Source organism: Chlamydotis macqueenii, chromosome 3, assembly GCF_036417535.1.
Source record: "Chlamydotis macqueenii isolate bChlMac1 chromosome 3, bChlMac1.mat, whole genome shotgun sequence".
Classification (NCBI taxonomy): Eukaryota; Metazoa; Chordata; class Aves; order Otidiformes; family Otididae; genus Chlamydotis; species Chlamydotis macqueenii.
The window spans coordinates 108,044-126,264 of record NC_141558.1 but is presented as its reverse complement, the minus strand read 5'-3'; the positions used below and the strand labels follow the sequence as shown (position 1 = coordinate 126,264).

Below are 18,221 nucleotides of genomic sequence, written 5' to 3'. Positions count from 1 at the left end.
CCCGGACCACAGCTCGACCGCGCGCTCCCGGGCAGCAGCCAGCAGCACCGGTGGCGACGTCGCCGGGCACTCACCGAGCTGCCGCCGCCCCGCATGGTGGTGCCGCCGCCGCCGCCACGTCAGCGCGCGCCCCACCGTGAGGTTCCGCCCACCCGGCCGCTTCCGGCCGTCTCCTCACGGCGGCAGCCTGCCCCGGGCCCGGGCCCCGCCGGGCGGGGGCGTTGCCAGCTGGCCCCGGGCCCCGACCCGGCCGTCCAGCCTGGGGAGGCCGCGCGAGCCCGCGGTGCGCACCCGGCCGGCGGGGGCAGGGCGACAGCCGGGTCCCGCGCGCGTCACCGCGGGGTGGTGTGGGGCCGCCTCCCCGCGCCCCGGAAGGACAAGTGGGGCCTGGGAAGATGGCAGCGGCGAGCGGGCTGGCGGCGGCGAGTCCGGTGTGCGTGCTGGTGCTGGGCATGGCTGGCTCCGGGAAAACCACCTTCGTGCAGGTGAGGGGCGGCTGGGGGGCGGCGGGAGCTGCCGGTTTCCCTCAGCGCTATCCCCACGGCGGCGGGGCCTCACGCCTGCTCCTGTCCTCGTAGCGACTGGCGGCCCACCTGCATGGGCAGCGCTGCCCCCCGTACGTGATCAACCTGGACCCCGCCGTGCACGACCTGCCCTTCCCCGCCAACATCGGTGAGTCCCGCCGCCCCGGCTGGGCCCCCGTCCTGGCGGGTGACGGGCCCTTTGGGGGAGGGGGCGGTCCCGGGCCAGAGGTGCGGCGTGTCTGTGGAGTCAGCTGGGAGAAAGCAAGCACGTTTTGACATAAATAAATAAAACCATTTTTGGTATACTGCTTTTCATATGTTTCGCGGCAGCGAGGTGGGGAGGGGGCAGGATATGTGAGGTATTTGGCTAGGTTGCTTATTTCCTATTTAAGAGATTGCAAGTCCTAACACAAGAGGGGCTTTTCAGGGTTTGGTTTTGTTTTGTTTTGTTTAACTCCTTTCGCTTACCAGTCTTTAACGTGTGAGTTTTTAGGGCCAAAGGCATTCTTCCATCACATTTGTACAGGTTTTTTTACATCATCTGGTGTGATTTGATGTGTTTGGGTTCTTGTGGGTTTTTAATTTGTCAGCGATGAATATATTAGCAAATTCCATCAGGTTCCCTACATCCAGAACAGTGGTAGCTATGTGTGCTACCACATAACTGATTTAAGGTGCTTTAAGGACATGAATTTTAGAGAAAATAAAAGTAAACCAGACCTTATGTTTAGCCATTCCAGAGAGCTTACCAGTCATTAGGTCTGTGAGGGTCCTGTCTCTTAAACTTTCTGGTTTGTCAGCCTGCCTCTCCAAGAGGATAAGAAAGGCACAGTGGATACCCAAGTTGTTTTATTGATGTTAGATGAATAATTACAGTATCTGTTCCAGTGCTGGATCTCTAATAATACAGGTAGATATTTATGCTTTGTTAACTGGTGTTGATCAGCTGAGAATAAAATTCAAATGAAGTGGTTACTGCTAAATACGTAAATTGGTGGTGTTTCACGTGAATTACTTTGGGTTTAATATGTATGTTGACAGCATAGCTGATCTGCTAGATTTTATTTATTCTAGTTGGGAGATTTTTTCCTGTTGGTGCTAGACCTATTACTGAGACAAAAGGAGACTTGCTAGAAAAAGAAGAGCTTTCAACAAATTGATGAAAAAAGCACATGTCTTAAAAGTTATGTCCTAAAACTATTTATATGTCTTTGTCCTCTAGATATCAGGGACACTGTGAAGTACAAGGAAGTAATGAAACAGTATCCTTTTTTTTTGTCTAAATAATTATATTTGAAATCTCAGATTTTGTGAAAAATAGTCTGTCACTTCTGCATGCTTCAATGAAAGGGCTGAGAGGTGTTGGGGACTGCAGTAATGCAGAATGTTGCATGAGTGTTGGAAGTTTTTGACTACATATTTCTTGCATGTGAGGTTACAAACCTATGTTCTACAAGACCTTTCCTATGAGGCCAGGCTGAGAGAGCTGGGGCTGTTCAGCCTGGAGAAGAGGAGGCTCTGGGGAGACCTGATAGCGATCTTCCAGTACCTCAAGGGGGCCTACAAGAAAGATGGAGAGAGACTCTTCAGCAGAGCCTGTTGTGACAGGATGAGGGGTAATGGTTTTAAAATAGAGGGGGGTAGAATTAGATTGGACATTAGGAAAAAAATTTTTATAATGTGAGTTGTAGAACACTGGAACAGGTTGCCCAGAGAGGTGGTGGAAGCCCCATCCCTGGAAACATTCAAGGCCAGGCTGGATGAGGCTCTGAGCAACCTGATCTGGTTGGGGATGTCCCTGCTCCTTGCAGGGGGTTGGACTAGATGACCTTTGAAGGTCCCTTCCAACTCTAACTGTTCTATGATTCTCTGTGATACTCCTTGTGTCATTTTCTGCTGTGCTAAAAGTGATTCTGCCTAATAGTATGTTTTTACAAATAACTTGCCCACATACTTTTTTTTTCTGTTCTTTCGAAGAGCTTCTTTCTTTCTTTGTGGAAGCCGGCAATCTTTTCCCGATGTTTTAACAAGCCTAATTTGATTTGTTATAAACAGATATGCCAAATTCTATTTGCCTGTAGTAGGTGGACAAAACTATTTCTGCAATGTTTGACCATAATCAAAGCACTGTTGTCTTTCTGACTTTCAAAGACGTTGGACAGTTGGGCCCTTGCTGCGCAGTAGTTTGATGACTGTAGTTGATGACATTACACTAAAATGACTGCACTTCCAGAGGGCTGTGGAGGTCCTTTGTCTCCTGAGAATAGCTTGTGCAGATGGAGATAATATACAGTGTTTGGATCTGACTTGCTAGTGTGACTCATAAATTTAATATTTTAGACAAGAATAAAGGTGGTGGGGATAGGATTCCTGATTTTGGCTGTTGTTTGATTTGTTGCCAGCAAACATTCAAATATGTAAGTTTCAGTTTGGTATGCAGGTGCATGATTTGCTTTACTGTGTCTGTTAGCCACTGTTGGAGTTTAAGCATTTCATTAAATAGTGCTTAAGGAGAGTGTCTGGCCTTGTGTTTGGATATTGAGAGTAGTGGCCCTAGAAGACAGTACATACTAATAAATCAGTGCTGGTTCTTACAGAATTTAAAAAGAAAAAAAGAGATTCTCTGTTTCTTTGAACATTATTAGTATACAGATCTGTCTGCTTGAAAAAGAATTTGAAATCTTCATTCTAGGCTGATGCTTTGAGTATCTTTACAACATTCATTCCCATTATCGTTTAAATTCTGCTAAAATTTACTTGCGCAATAAATCTTTTAATTATCTTTTAAAGTGTAATTCTTAAATGCATTCAGGGCATTGCTAAATTCTGAGTTACTGGCTGTGTTGTAAATCTTTTTGAAAAGACAAGCATTGCTTTGATGTGTAGACATATGTATATTTTTGTCTTTGTCCAGAATGGTAATGCATGAGTGATGGCAAGGTGAAGCTATGCCGTAGCCCCTTTTTCTTCTGTCAGTCAGACACATTTGGGCAAGAAGGAGACCACTTTATATTTGTTATGGTACTGCATCACTGTGAAGACTTAATTGTGTATTAGGGGTATTGTCTTTTGCTGCGAGGTATCTAATGTGCATTGTACGTGGCCAGTATTAGCAGAACTGAAAACGAAGCCCCCTGAGGCCTGTGTAATCATCTGCTTTCCTAAATGAAGCTTCTAGATATGGGCTGGGCCCAAATGGTGGAATAGTGACCTCTCTCAATCTCTTTGCTACAAGATTTGATCAGGTACGAGCTTGTTCCTATGTGATACTGTGCTACAAATACTGTGCTGAGAGACTGTGGGGTTTTTGTGTATTTGGAGTCTCAGAGAGCACTGCGTTTGGTTAGCTTCCTAATGTTTCTTTGCCGTTCTCTGTACAGAACTATGTATTTTACAAAGCAGGCAAAGGGCATTAGCTTTCCTTTGAGAGATTTCACTTTTTCAGCTTTTTTAAAAGTAAAATTTCGAAGCTACGTGTCCAGAGCATTCTTTAGTCTTTGTACATAACTGTTCTGTTACACTGTGTTCACTATAAAATCTTTCATAAGAATGCTCTGATTTTGAAGCAGGGAAGCTCATTTCTGGAAATGGGTTAAATTTTCTTGGGGTTATTTGGTAATTGACTGTTCTCTTAAATCACAATGCTAAACCAGCACTGGGGTGGGAACTTGGGCAAGATATTGAGACAGTGCACAATCTCTTAGTAAAAAGGTAGGGAACAACTGCATTTGTTATACCATTTCTTCAGCCAGGTACTAGAATAGAGACGAAAACAAGATCATCTTTGACCTATGCGGTGTCTGAGCATTTTCTACCCTTCCTTAGTAGGGCATTTTCAAACATTGAAAAGCTTAGAGACTTTGATCTTCTTTTGATACATACATGCGGCTGTGCAATTTAACGTAATTTTTGTTATGAAATTGTGAACGTTTCCTGTTGTGAGTCAAAATACAAAGTATGCTCCTCCTTTTTCAATCAGGTGATGAAGTTTATTGAAAAAAGACAAAATGCGTCCAAGTGAGTACATTCTAGCAAGTTCTGCTTTTCTGGAATCAGTGTGGGAAAACCATGTGAAATCCTGAAAAGGTTCTATGCAAGTTTTCTAGTTGTTTTTCAGCCTTGGTATAAATTTCTTGTGAAAAAGGGCATAGAATTAGAACAGATAAACTTGACTTTCTTTGGATACATTGAATAAATCTCTGCTGATTCCAGTTCTGCTTTTCTTGTCTTCCATTACACTGTCATTTCCTCTCACACACTGTTCAAATAGCCAATGATTAATTCTTCTTCTGAAAAGTTTGCAGTACTAAGTGTCTGTCAAATTGATGCCTTCAACTTAAATAGAAGCTGAAGGGAATATGTGCTTCTTAGTTACAAAATTCAGGAAATTTTCAGGCGTACCCATAAATCTTGTCACTGTTTGGGAGAAGCTTTTCTAATAGGTATCAGAGTAATCGTGATTTGCCATTACGTGCTTGTGATAATGTAGTCAGAACAGGACCTTGTGCTTAACTAATTTTCCCTTATTGTTTGTTGGGAGTGACTTCTTACTAGGTATGTTATTATTGACACACCAGGGCAAATTGAGGTATTCACCTGGTCAGCATCAGGAACCATCATAACTGAGGCCTTGGTAAGTGTTTCTATGTGACTTGACAGTGGGGCTGTGTCAAAGAAGTGGCTGTCAAACAGCATGTACTTCTAATTAAAATATCTTTTACTTTGTGTTTCCAGGCTTCCTCTTTTCCTTCAGTTGTTGTTTACGTGATGGACACCTCTCGCAGTACTAACCCTATCACCTTTATGTCCAACATGCTATATGCCTGCAGGTAAGAAAAGCTGAAAATGCAGTCCTTCTGCTTTGATTGCTGTGTGTCTGATACTTATCTTGGAGGGGAATCATAGAATAGTCTGGGTTGGAAGGGACCTTTAAAGACCATCTGGTCCACCCCCTCTACCTTTAAATACTGAAAGGGCACAATAAGGTGTCTCTGAAGCCTTCTCTTCTCCACGCTGAACAACCCCAACTCTTTCAGCCTTTCTTCATAGGAGAGACATTCCAGTCCTCTGATTGTGTTCGTGGCCCTCCTCTGGACCCGCTCTAACAGGTCCATGCCTTTCTTTTACCGTGGGCCCTGGAGCTGTAGGCAGTGTTCCAGGTGAGGTCTCACAAGAGCAGAGTAGAGGGGGAGAATCACCTTGCTCAACCTGCTGGCCATGCTTCTTTTGATGCAGCCCAGGATACAGTTTGCTTTCTGAGCTGCAAGCACACACTGATGGCTTGTATCCACTTAATGTGCTGTTTTGGTTATTCTCTGTCTTAGTGGTTTTCCCGTTGGATAAGCAAAATATTTTAGGTGCCAATGGACATCTGGAAGTAATTGGGTCAAAACTCCCACTGATAGCTTTAAGTAATCGATGAGACTGTTGTGTGATAAAGACTAGTTACATCAGATCTAACACGTTACCTCTTGCTTGTAAAATCATTTATCTATCTAAGGTGTATAAAGATAGCTTAGTTTAAGCTACTTCTTGGAAACACATAATATTTTATTCTATTTTTTTAATATTATTGATCCTTTCAGTGTTTCTTCAAGATTTTTTGGAACTCAGCATAGCATGGAGTTCTTGATTTATTGTCTTGCTCCTTGTACATGGAATTGTCTGTTTTCTTTCATGTTGAACCAGGGACTAAATACCTATGTAAAGATCAACTTATCTGGAGCTGTCATAATTCATGGTAAATGTTGGTAAAAGGTTTTCAAAAAACCTATAAATCTTTTTACCAAGGTAAAAAGCTATATCACTGTGATAGGAATGTGCAAAATGTATCTTAGTACGTGCTGCATCTTCTGACATTAGCATTGAGCAAAAGATGATAGAATATATACAGTGAAATTAATATGTAAGCTCATGTGTTGAGGTAGTTATGCTTTATAGATGTTTTGAGTTATTTGACTTAATTGCTCAGTTCACAAATAATATCTCAGAACCTAAGGTTTGAGTAAAAGTAATTAGAAAATGCAAAGATAGTTAAAAACTGGGATCTGAGAGTTATAGAAACAAGTCATAAAAATCAACTGTGTGTGTAGAAGGAGATTTTATGTGTTACAGACCTGTGCTTACATATTAGGGGGAGCATATTTTTTCAAGCAGGATCTGAGTGAAAATTACATTCTAATTGATGCAGAGGAAAATTATTATCTTTTTGAAATCAAGAAGTGTATTCGGTTTTGCACAAGTCTTATCTGCCTTACGCTTAACTTGTTTTCTATTCTAGAGAGATTTAAATTAATTTTTAATGTTTTGTTTTTTTTTTTTTCCTCCCCCAGTATCCTCTACAAGACAAAGCTACCTTTCATTGTTGTCATGAACAAAGTAAGTTAAAGCTATGGTTTCTATGTCCTAGTGGAATGTTGTTCTGTTTAGCTTGTTTTGCTGTAGTGTCTTTGTCTTACTACAGTAATAGATTTTCTAGAAAAGAGAGGCTGGGAGGGAGCTGCAGGCTGAAAACCAAATCTAAAAGGGATTTTTAATCTGGTATACAAATACACAGGAGAATCAGGGATGGGCAGTTACACCCAAACGTTCAAGTTAGAGATGATACTAACAATTTGAAAAATGTTTTGCAACTTAACCCTAGGCTATAAGGAAATGTAATTTTGTAACACAAGGGTAAGTTCTTTACTGAATCCACTCGTACAGTCCCCTGCTTCCTCAGAATGATTGTTTTAATCATTAATTATTTCTGCTCAGCAGAGGGCTGATGACTCGCAGTGGGAATTGTGTAACACTTGCCTGTTTTGAGGAAGGAGTCCCGTGTATTGTAGCAGGCAAAACTTAACGAAAGGTGTTTGATCCTGATTGGTGACACTAAAAATATGCCAGCATTTGCCAGAAAGCAGATACTTACTAGCCTCAGGATACACCTCCACTGTTTTGTAAGGTACTTGTGGCCTTTGAACTTGACAGCTAGCTGGCTTTTTAAACATAACAATTTCATGTCTTAAAAGAATCCTATTAGATTTTTTATGTGAGTACTCCTCTTTTCCCCCACAAGCTTCCTTTGTATTCCAGGAATTGCTCCCCAACATAGCAAGCGTCGTGTGTGCACGCACATATATACCATACGCTTCCTCTAGAAAACCCGTACTTTGAATGTGAAATTTTACTTCACACCAGCCAAGTAGGATTAGTGTCTGATGTACTCCAGCTACACACATCTTCCTAGTGACCCGAACAACGCCTGTCTTTGATACCTGCTTGCTTACTGAGCAAGTTTTTGTATGCTGTTTTCTTTCTGACTCTAGACAGTAATTTTAGAATAAGCTGTTAAGCTTTTTTTTCTGTAGAAAAAGGCATGAGGTAGGAAAATAATTCTTTTTTAAGAAAATTCATTTTTTGAAAGACTGAAAGAAATGGAACTTCATCAGTAAATGTTAGTAAAGGTAGGCCCAAGGCTTGGGATTCTTAACTTTTATGCTTCATATTGATCTGATGTTTAGCCTCCAGTAAAAAGTAAAGCCAACAACACTTGAAGAATTTTTGACAAACATTCTAAAACTGACTCTTGATAAGAATGAAAGAATCCCAAGGAACTGATATATGTCTAGTGACAAACACATAGATTTAAGGAATGTTAAGATTTGCAGAGGAAAAAAAGTAATTTGTAGAGGTTATTTTATTTATGATTTTATTTATAATTTATTTGTATTTGCTTTTTATTTATAATTTTATAAATTTTATTTATAGAATGTAATAAAGCTAACTGTAAATATTCAGGCTTTGACCCTTGATGGGTTCAGTTCTGTCTCAAATCTCTTGAGTAATGGTAGACAATACTTTTTATCTATTTACCTCCTTCCTGTTGGCGCTGGGAAATGAAATATATCAGAGTTTTAGACATCTATATTGTGATAACAGTGGATATGTATGTGGTAAGATATGTTTAGAAAACACTTTCATAGACTGTTTGCATACTAATCTGTGTAAAATCATGGAACCATCTCACCAGTTTGTGTCCATCGTATTCCACTGAGTTTAGATTATAACTTCTTCAGGTCAGAGCATAGCTCACTTTTTATAAAGATCCTGTAGGCTGTTACCCAGCGTAGAAATGTCTCCCTCTCCCCACTGACCCCCAGGCCAAGCAAGAAAGGATGGGATCTTCAATGAGAACTGTTCTTCTCTGGCCTCAATCATATGATCTAATATTTAAAACTTAAACTTTCTTGTACAGTATGCAATTTTTGGATGCCCCTTTCCAGTAAACTATAGAAGCCTTTAGACTTGCAATTGTTTCCTTAAACATGCCTTCTTAAAACTGGGGTGGTGGTTGTTTGCCTTCTCTTCCTATATTCAAGTAGTTGGTTTGATAAAAACAGAGCTTGGAAAAATTTGGACCAGGCCTGAGTATTTTGAAAAGATCAGCATTTTGACAATAAGTTTAAAATTTGTCCATTTAACATCCTAAGGCTAAGAATTCATCATTATTACTTCTGAAAATTTTTTCTTCTCCTTCCAGACTGACATAATTGATCACAGTTTTGCAGTAGAATGGATGCAGGACTTTGAGACTTTTCAGGATGCCCTGAATCAAGAGACATCCTATGTCAGTAACCTGACTCGTTCTATGAGTTTAGTCTTGGATGAATTTTACAGTTCACTGAAGGTAAGAATCTTCCTTTTTTTACTACCTCTCATAAAAGCCCAGAGAAAAGAAAGCTCAAGGAGGAGATTATTGATGTGTTTAAATATCTGATGGGAGCATGTAAGGAAGACAGAGGCAGGCTCTTTTCAGTGGTGCCCAGTGAAAGGACAAGAGGCTATAGACACAAAGTGAAATACAGGAAACTATGTTTAAACAGAAGAGGAAAAAAGAATTGCTGTAACTTTACTGCTTGAGCACTGGAAGAGATGACGACCCAGAAAAATTGTGGAGTCTCCGTCCTTGGAGATACTCAAAACACACTCAGACAAGATCTTGAGCAACCTGTTCTAGTTAATCCTGCTTCTTGAGCGGGAGAGGTTGGACTAGATGATCTCCAGAGGTATCTTCCAACCTCGACCATTCTGTCCTGCTGTAAAAGGGCTTTGTGCTGCCCTTTTGAACTGGAATCTGTTGACGAGCCTTGCATTGGGGCTGAGGATTTGCTGGTTTGAACATACAGTAACTTTAGTTGCTTGTCACACTGAGTGGGCAGCCTGAATCATTTAATACTAAATTGTGATTAATCATCAGAAGAAAGCTAAGTTAGGTTGGTAAGAGGTAATGTTCTGTGTTGCAGTGTCTCCCATCTGAGATAATTTTCCTTGTTCTGAAAGTGTGAAGTACAGTTGGGCAATTTACTATGTAGGAAGAAGGGAAAGAATCTCAAAAACATTTTAAAAAATACTCTGTATTTGCTGACACAAGAAAAAGTGGTTTTTTTCCATTTAGCAGGTTTTGAGAGGACAAATCCATTCAGTTTCTCTGAAAACTAACTGTTGGAAGTTGTTAATGATCCCATAGCCTGTGCTAAAAGGATTCAGCTAATTGTGTTTTTCATCAGCTTTTACTTAAGAAAAAGCAAGCAAATGGCTTTATGGATATTTCAAGAAAGACAACGAGAATAAATAAGTTATTTAATTCATAAAGATAATGATAAATTTAGCCAAAACAAAAATATTTTAAGTGCCCTATGTGCAACAATATACAGTATTTCAAGACGGATTGTAGTAGTGCCATATACAGGACTAAAGTACTTTCTAGTACTTATTTACTAATCAACTGTTTGTATGCGTATCTGTTAGAATAGTAGACTAGAGAGCAGAACGTATGCAGAGGATTATGGAGCAGAAGGCAGCTTGTACTTAAGTGCAATGAAAGTGTAAATAGTAATATGTATCGGCACACTGCCTAAACCAATGCTTAAAGTCCTTTGGAATGCTTGCTTGTCTGCATATTTACTGTACTGTTGATAAAATGCAAGGCTGGGTTGGAAAAAGTCTTATCTTTGAAAGGGAGTGGTTAAGACTGTCTTGCTTATAAAAAAGACGGAGAATTTTCATTAGAGGATATAAGATTCTTAAGGGTCACCAAGTACTGGCTAGTCATAGTCTTAATTAAAGGTATTTTTAGATAATTGATTTAATAAAAACAGAACAAATGGCCAGAAGTGTAATGACAGGCAAGTTCAAATTAGAAAGCAGTTTTGCATTTTTAATGTATTGCCATAGTAACTGATTCTCTATCTCTTGCTGTTGTGGGGCTTGGATTGGGTACCTTTTAAAATGTGCTTCAGCTAAATGCAAAGTGTTGGTCAGTTCTTGTGGTCTATTTTGTTTTTAATTCTAGTACCCTGATATTGCAGCAGTCATAGTAAGCACTTATAACACTAGGTTCAGAATGAGAACTTGGATTATTAACAGTAACTAAGTAAACAGAAGAAAGACTTGATAATTTTTTTTTTTAATTACCTTATTTCGTTCATTAAGGTTAGGCATTGTTTTCTCTTAACTATGTTTTTTGTCGGGTATTGAGATGGGAGGTACAAGGATGGATGCAGAGTCAGGTTTTCTTTTTGTCTTTTTTTTTTTTTTCTTTTTTTAAACTGTTGCTTTTTTTCCCCCTCACCTCTGGTGGTAAAATTTGCAAAACAGACATGAAAACCCAAGTTCCTAAATTGCATAAGAGAGAGAAAGAAAGAAAGAAAACAAACAAAAAACCCAACCAAAAACCAGAGGTAGCAAACTTTAACAGCAGGTGGAGAAAGGAGTTGAAAGTAGGAATGAAAGAAGCAGAAGTATTAATACGTACTGTTAATGCCACTGATGATTGAAGGGGTATCATTAGATTCCCCTATTTTTTATTTTAGAGTTTATTTGTGAGGGGGTGTTTTATTTTTGTTTTGTTTGTTTTTAAAGATACTGCTTAGTCTTTCTAGCTCTGATCATCCATCAGTTACCTAAAAACTTGGTTCAGTTACACTTCACTTCTGGTCTATGCTTTTCTTTTATAGGTGGTTGGTGTTTCTGCTGTGCTCGGCACAGGACTGGATGATTTTTTTGTTCAGCTTTCTAAAGCTGTGGATGAATATGAGAGGTAAGGTGATAACCTTTGGTCCTTGACTCAGTGAATACTTGCTGAAGTTACTAATTCATAGAATTGTAGAATAGTTTGGGTTGGAAGGACCTTTAAAGGTCATCTAGTCCAACCCCCTTGCAAGGAGCAGGGACATCTAACACGAGCCCCCAACATAAGGAGGATGGGACCAGTTGGAGTGAGTCCAGAGGAGGCCACAAAGATGATCAGAGGGCTGGAGCAGCTCTGCTGTGAGGCCAGGCTGGGAGAGCTGGGGCTGTTCAGCCTGGAGAAGAGGAGGCTCCAGGGAGACCTTAGAGCGGCCTCCCAGTGCCTAAAGCGGGCTGCAGGAAAGGTGGGGAGAGACTCTTCAGCAGGGCCTGTTGTGATAGGACAAGTGGTCATGGTTTTAAAACAGAGGGAGGTAGATTCAGGTTAGATATTAGGGAAAAAATGGGAAATGGTTTTAAACTGAAAGAGGGTAGGTTTAGACTGGACATAAGACAGATGTTTTTTATGATGAGGGTGGTGAAACACTGGAACAGGTTACCCAGAGAAGCTGTGGCTGCCCCGTTATTGGAAATGTTCAAGGTCAGGTTGGACAGGGCTTTGAGCAACCTGATCTAGTGAAAGATGTCCCTTCCCGTGGCAAGGGAGGTTAGACCAGATGATCTTTGGAGGTCCCTTACAACCTAAACCATTCCATGATTCTAAGAAGAGGGTATTCACTTTATCCTTGCTTCATTAATGAAATATTTCAAAAGTGCCATAGTAATACGGTAGTTTGGAAGTCTGTGAGCAGTCTTTCTGTATGAGATTCCATTGAAGGGCAGGTCCTGTTTGACCAACCTGATCTCCTTTTATGATCAAGTGACCCATCTGCTGGATGAGGGAAAGGCTGTTGATGTGGTCTACCTAGACTTCAGCAAAGCCTTTGACACTGTCTCCCATGGTATTCTCCTGCAGAAGCTGGCAGCCCATGGCTTGGATGGGGTACACTCTTGGCTGGGTAAGGAGCTGGCTGGAGGGCCGGGCTCAGAGAGTGGTGGTGAATGGAGTTAAATCCAGCTGGCTACCGGCCACAAGTGGTGTTCCCCAGGGGTCAGTGCTGGGGCCTGTCCTCTTAAATATCTTTATTGATGATCTGGATGAGGGCATTGAGTGCACCCTCAGTAAGTTCGCAGATGACACCAAATTGGCTGGGAGTGTGGATCTGCCTGGGGATAGCGAGGCCCTACAGAGGGATCTGGACAGGCTGGAGAGCTGGGCTGAAGCCAATGGGATGAGGTTCAACAAGACCAAATGCTGAGTCCTGCACTTCGGCCACAACAACCCCGGGCAGCGCTATAGGCTTGGGGCGGAGTGGCTGGAGGACTGTGTGGAGGAAACGGACCTGGGGGTACTGATTGATGCTCGGCTGAGCATGAGCCGACAGTGTGCCTGGGTGGCCAAGAAGGCCAACGGCATCCTGGCTTGCATCAAAAACAGTGTTACTAGCAGGAACAGGGAGGTAATTGTCCCCCTGTACTCGGCACTGGTGTGGCCGCACCTCGAGTACTGTGTTCAGTTTTGGGCCCCTCACTGCAAGAAAGACATTGAGGCCCTGGAACGCGTTCAGAGGAGGGCTACGAAGCTGGTGAGGGGTCTGGAGCACAGGCCTTATGAGGAGCGGCTGAGGGAGCTGGGGTTGTTCAGTCTGGAGAAGAGGAGGCTCAGGGGAGACCTTATAGTTCTCTATAACTTCCTGAAGGGAGGTTGTAGTGAGCTAGGGGTCGGCCTTTTCTCTCGTGTACACAGTGATAGAACTAGAGGCAATGGTTTCAAGCTGCGCCAGGGGAGATTCAGGCTGGACATTAGGAAATATTACTTCTCGGAAAGGGTAGTCAGGCACTGGAATGCACTGCCCAGGGAGGTGGTGGAGTCACCGACCATGGGGGTGTTCAAGAAATGTTTGGATGTTGTGTTGAGGGATATGATTTAGCTGAGAAGTATTGGTGATGGTTGGACTGGATGATCTTTTAGATCTTTTCCAATCTTGATAATTCTGTGATTCTGTGAACTGTCTTAGGAGGCACAAGTACTGTCAGAGAAAGTAATGTCTGTGATTACAGGAGAGTGATAGGTCTGCTGATGAGGTGTAGCAGTGAAATGACTGCCTCAGTCAAGCTGGTTTAATTTTTTATCCAACAAGATGGTGTGAGAAGGGTTTGCTATTTTAATGAAGTGTGTTCGCTTATTTTCCATCTGTCGGTTTCAGAATCCAAATCTGAAAGTAAGAAGTCTTTCTGAAAGGTGTCTCAAACATGAAAGCCTAGAGAAAACTTTTTTGGGGTAGAAACAAGCCTCCAGGATGATCCTTGCTTAATATAAATCTTGTATTAGTTCAGACTGAATGCGCTCTATTTATCTTTTCAGAGAATATCGTCCAGAGTATGAGCGCCTGAGAAAAACACTGGTAAGTATTTTTAACTATTGTATACCTGGGCAGTGTATCTTGGGGTCACTTTGTGGACACAATTATCTCTATGTTGGGAGGGTCTAACATTTCATTTACTAATCATACTCAGTGTCAAAAAACTCCTCTCCTGAGGCTCACGATCTGTCTTTTTTTCCTAGATTGGGTGGAGCATGTCTTCACAAAAATAAAGATGTATTTTTAAAACAGATGTTGCTCAGTGTTTTAGTGCTAATAATTTCTTTGGGCAAATTGTGAGGAACATAATTGGGAAAGATTTTTGTATCTTCCATTCAGAAGGATAGAAACTTAAACTTTTAAAAAAATAGCTTTCCAAAGTGATTTATTGAGAATATCATTGTGTCTTTCTGCACCAGTGAAGTGTACTGTTTTGACTAAGACAATTAATAACAAAGACTGAATTGCAGTACCACAATCAGTAGCTGTGCTCACCTTGAGTTCTGGCTGTCCAAAGGACAGTTCTCTGCAGGCACAACTTCATTGAGTTTGGCTTCCTGATGCTGCTGAAAATGTTCTTTAAGTCCATTGTGCTGCAGGTTGCTTTCCATATTTATCCAAATGTTCTGTGTAACCTTAGTTATAATGTAAGTCCTGCTTATTGACTTCTGCTTTCTGGATGAGGACAGGTTCCTAGTATTGGGTGAGATTACTCTTCTACTGATATTTTAAATGTACTCAGAATCCAGGTGTAACTTTGTACCTACAGGAGCAAGCTCAAAATAAACAAAAGAGAGAGCAACTGGAACAGCTGTGGAAGGACATGGGCAGCGTATGTGTGCAGGGCAACACACTTGCAGGTACCTTACTAGGAAGGCTAAGTTTACTGCAGAAGTTTGCTGAAGAGTCTGCCGTGAGAGTCATATAGTGCTTTTCTGTCTTCACAGCAAAAGCGTGAAAGCAGCTTAATGTTAGTAAAGAGGAGTGGGGCTTTAGTTCCTGTGGGATGGGTCAGACTTAGCTCTTCTATGTGTCAGTGACAGACATGAGAAGAAGAAAAAGCACTGGATGTACTAGAAGTAATGAAATACTTCAGAAAAGGTGAAATGGTCAAATTAAAATATGAGAAAGCTCTGCTATTGGTCGAACTGTTGCCTTCTATGATGTTGAGTGTGGTGCTGATGCAGTCTGTCCTGTATCTTTGGAATCCAGAAGCAGCTTTCTGTCTCTTTAGAGTAGGTATTAATTGCTGTGTTTATGTGCAAATAGAAATTGTCATGGCAGGAGCTTGCTTACTTGTTAGCATGCTGTTTTGTGTATAGCCATTTCTGTTCCCTTCAAGGGCCGGATGATGCTTCTGCAATGGGTCCCTCTGAGCTGATCCTAACACGAGGAACTCTTGATGAAGAAGAAGAGAGGGAGAGTGATAGTGATGACATTGACCATGAAGGTAAGGGAATGAGGGATCTGATCTAAAAGCTGCCTGTCTAGTCAGGAAATACCCTCTGTATTTCATTGACTGCAAGGAGAGCCTAGAAAACAAGCAGACATTAAGTCACCTAAATATAGGTGTCTGAATCTGTAGCAGAAGCCCAGCTGCAATGCTTAGTCCAGTGATATCACTCTCTAACCTTTGTGAAAGTTCAACTGTAATTTTCTGTTCAAGTAATTATTTTTAATAGGTCTATAACATGCATAAACCAGACAACTTGTTATGCTTGGAGCATTCAGTGACCTCTGAACCCGATTAATACACAATATGTTTCATAATCTTTTTGGCCTTACAGTTTCTGCCCCTGGCTCTCCTCCCTTTTCGTGTGACTCCTGGTCTTGGAGCAATCTTCTAAGTCTTTACAGTGTGTGATTTTTCTCTTATATAGATTGCAGACTTCATCTTCATTCTTTCCATGTTTCATTGATTTTAGGATCACTTATTTATTTTGCCTTGTAACGAAACTGAAGATCAAATGGACCTTATATGTTGCTCTGACTAGGCTTAGTCTAGCTTTCTTCAGTAACACAAGTAGAACAAGTGCTGAAATAGTACTGAGCTGTGGTTTTTTTTCCCCCAGTTACTGAGGAGAGTCATGAAGAACCAGCCTTCAGAAACTTTATGCAAGAGACACGGATGAAATACCAGAGAAGAAGCAACCTGGATGAATGAGACCTTCAGAAACAGAGGGTCTGGAATCCCTTGTAATGGAGTTAAAAGTAAAGGAACAGCATAAAGAAACTTGCATGGAACCATGCATGAAGTCTTCTATCTGCGAACAGCTTCCTCTGATACACTTTTATATTTCTTCCTGCAGTAACTGTTGGTCATACAGTTACTGCAGGAAGGTCTTGTATCCAACTGACTGCACGTTTGGCCGTCTGCCACTGTGACTTCCTGAAGCTGAAGGAACCAGATAGCACCTTCTTTTGCTCCAGATTCTTTAGATGTGCCTGTTGAGAGCTTAGATTTTGAGCTTTGACAGCAGCAGCATCTAGAGTACTTACTGGTCTCCAAAAGTGTGTTCTGTTTACCTTGTGCAGATGGGTGTCTGCTGCAGCTAGGACACAAGTGAAATCTCTGCTGCATGAAACTTCATCAATCTAGTGTTTAATGTTTTGGTTTTAATTAAATATATTTTATGTACTAGCAAATGTGTGATGGTTAATAGCAGGAGATTTCATTTCACTGTTCTAATGTGAGACTTTCTGTGCTTTACAGCACTCCCATATGGATGCACAGCAAATGCATCATAATTACGTTACATAGACACAGTACAGATGCCTCCTAGGAAAATCCTGAGTAAATAAAGTTCCCAGGAGGGAAATTAATAAAAAGAATCTGGCTTGACTCTTCATGTGCGGATGGCTGTGTACTGACTGCATATTATTGTAGGTAACGTAAACCAAAGGCGTTTCTATAGATGAGTGCTTACGTGGAATCTAGACAAGGGCTTGGAGATTGGCTAATACTTATTTTCCTGGTAGGTACAGATGTTCACTTGCTGTTCACCATTCTGAACTCTGGAGTCTTTTTTTCCCCTCCGCACAATGCTGTGGCCTCACTAGAGAGATTTCTCAGTGGGAGTCTGGCAGCAGGGTCTGCTAGCACAAGTTCTGCAGCTTTGTGGAAAAGCAGTTCCTGTATTTTGAAAGTAGAGCTGGCAGTGAAAGGAAATTGACAAGCAGCTGTTACCTGCCAGCTCTGATATGTTTACTGCTTTATTAATGTAGAGCTTTTCAAGAGTATGACAATTTCAAATTTACATCAACTAGATTGATCCTAGTAAGAAGTATTTTTTGTAAGCAAAGGTGAAACAAAGATTTCATAGCATGCTGCCAAGGTTAAAATAATAGATTTGTTGTTAATTATTGAATCACCAAATAGTTTGGGTTGGAAGGGACCTTTAAAGCCCATCCAGTCCAACCCTCCTGCAAGGAGCAGGGACATCTCCAGCCAGCTCAGATTGCTCAGAGCCTCGTCCAATCTGGCCTTGAGTGTTTCCAGGGATGGGGCATCCACCGCCTCTCTGGGCAACCTGGGCCAGTGCTCCATCACCCTCAGTGTAAAAAATTCCTTCCTTATATCTAGTCTAAATCTACCTCTTTTTATTTTAAAACCATTATCCCTTGTCCTGTCACTACAAGCCATGCTAAAGAGTTTCTCCTCATCTTTCCTATCAGCCCCCTTTGGGTACTGGAAGGCCACTCTAAGGTCTCCCTGGAGCCTCCTCTTCTCCAGGCTGAACAGCCCCAGCTCTCTCAGCCTGGCCTCACAGGAGAGGTGCTCCAGCCCTCTCATCATCTTCATAGCCTCCTCTGGACTCGCTCCAACAGATCCATATCCTTCTGATGTCGGTGACTCCAGAGCTGGACACAGCGCTGCAGGGGGGGTCTCACCAGAGCAGAGCAGAGGGGCAGAATCCCCTCCCTTGACCTGCTGGCCACGCTTCTTTTGATGCAGCCCAGGATATGGTTGGCTTTCTGGGCTGCAAGCACACATTGCTGTCTCATGTCCAGTGTTTCATCCACCAGTAATGCGAAGTCCTCTGCAGGGCTGATTTCAATCCCTTCATCCCTCAGCCTGTGTTGATACAAGCGTTGTTCCAGCCCTGATCCAGGACCGTGCTCTTGGCCTTGTTGAACCTCATGAGGTTCACATGGGCCTACTTCTGAAGCTCGCCCAGGTCCCTTTGTTCTGTCAGTTTGTTCCCATGCACAATGTGGGTCC

At 41.9% G+C, this 18,221-nt stretch overlaps 2 protein-coding genes across 8 annotated transcripts in view; one reads left to right on the top strand and one right to left on the bottom strand.

The window, feature by feature from the left end:
• ZNF512 (zinc finger protein 512) overlaps window positions 1–201 on the bottom strand; it is a 31,737-nt gene extending 31,536 nt beyond the window's left edge. For 2 of the 4 annotated variants that reach the window (XM_086745821.1, XM_086745820.1), the window contains exon 1: window positions 75–201. In XM_086745821.1, the coding sequence (XP_086601947.1) occupies window positions 75–95 (21 nt within the window). In that variant the 5' untranslated portion in view covers window positions 96–201. The remainder of the gene's footprint in view (window positions 1–74) is intronic. The other 2 variants (XM_086745822.1, XM_086745818.1) reach the window with 2 other exon arrangements.
• Window positions 153–16,841, top strand: GPN1 (GPN-loop GTPase 1). Of its 4 annotated transcripts, XM_086745826.1 has the most exons (14): window positions 153–485; window positions 579–672; window positions 1,747–1,786; window positions 3,703–3,769; window positions 4,504–4,541; window positions 5,079–5,157; window positions 5,259–5,353; window positions 6,857–6,902; window positions 9,049–9,195; window positions 11,525–11,607; window positions 14,002–14,041; window positions 14,769–14,859; window positions 15,342–15,449; window positions 16,072–16,841. In XM_086745826.1, the coding sequence occupies exons 1-14, from the start codon at window positions 396–398 to the stop codon at window positions 16,161–16,163; spliced, it is 1,110 nt and encodes a 369-aa protein (XP_086601952.1). In that variant the 5' UTR covers window positions 153–395; the 3' UTR covers window positions 16,164–16,841. The 4 variants fall into 4 exon arrangements, with proteins under 4 accessions (XP_086601952.1, XP_086601949.1, XP_086601950.1 ...); XM_086745823.1 differs by lacking the exons at window positions 15,342–15,449; window positions 16,072–16,841 and adding an exon at window positions 14,947–15,089 and having other exon boundaries at window positions 274–485; XM_086745825.1 differs by lacking the exon at window positions 579–672 and having other exon boundaries at window positions 417–485.
• Window positions 16,842–18,221: the final 1,380 nt, after the last annotated feature.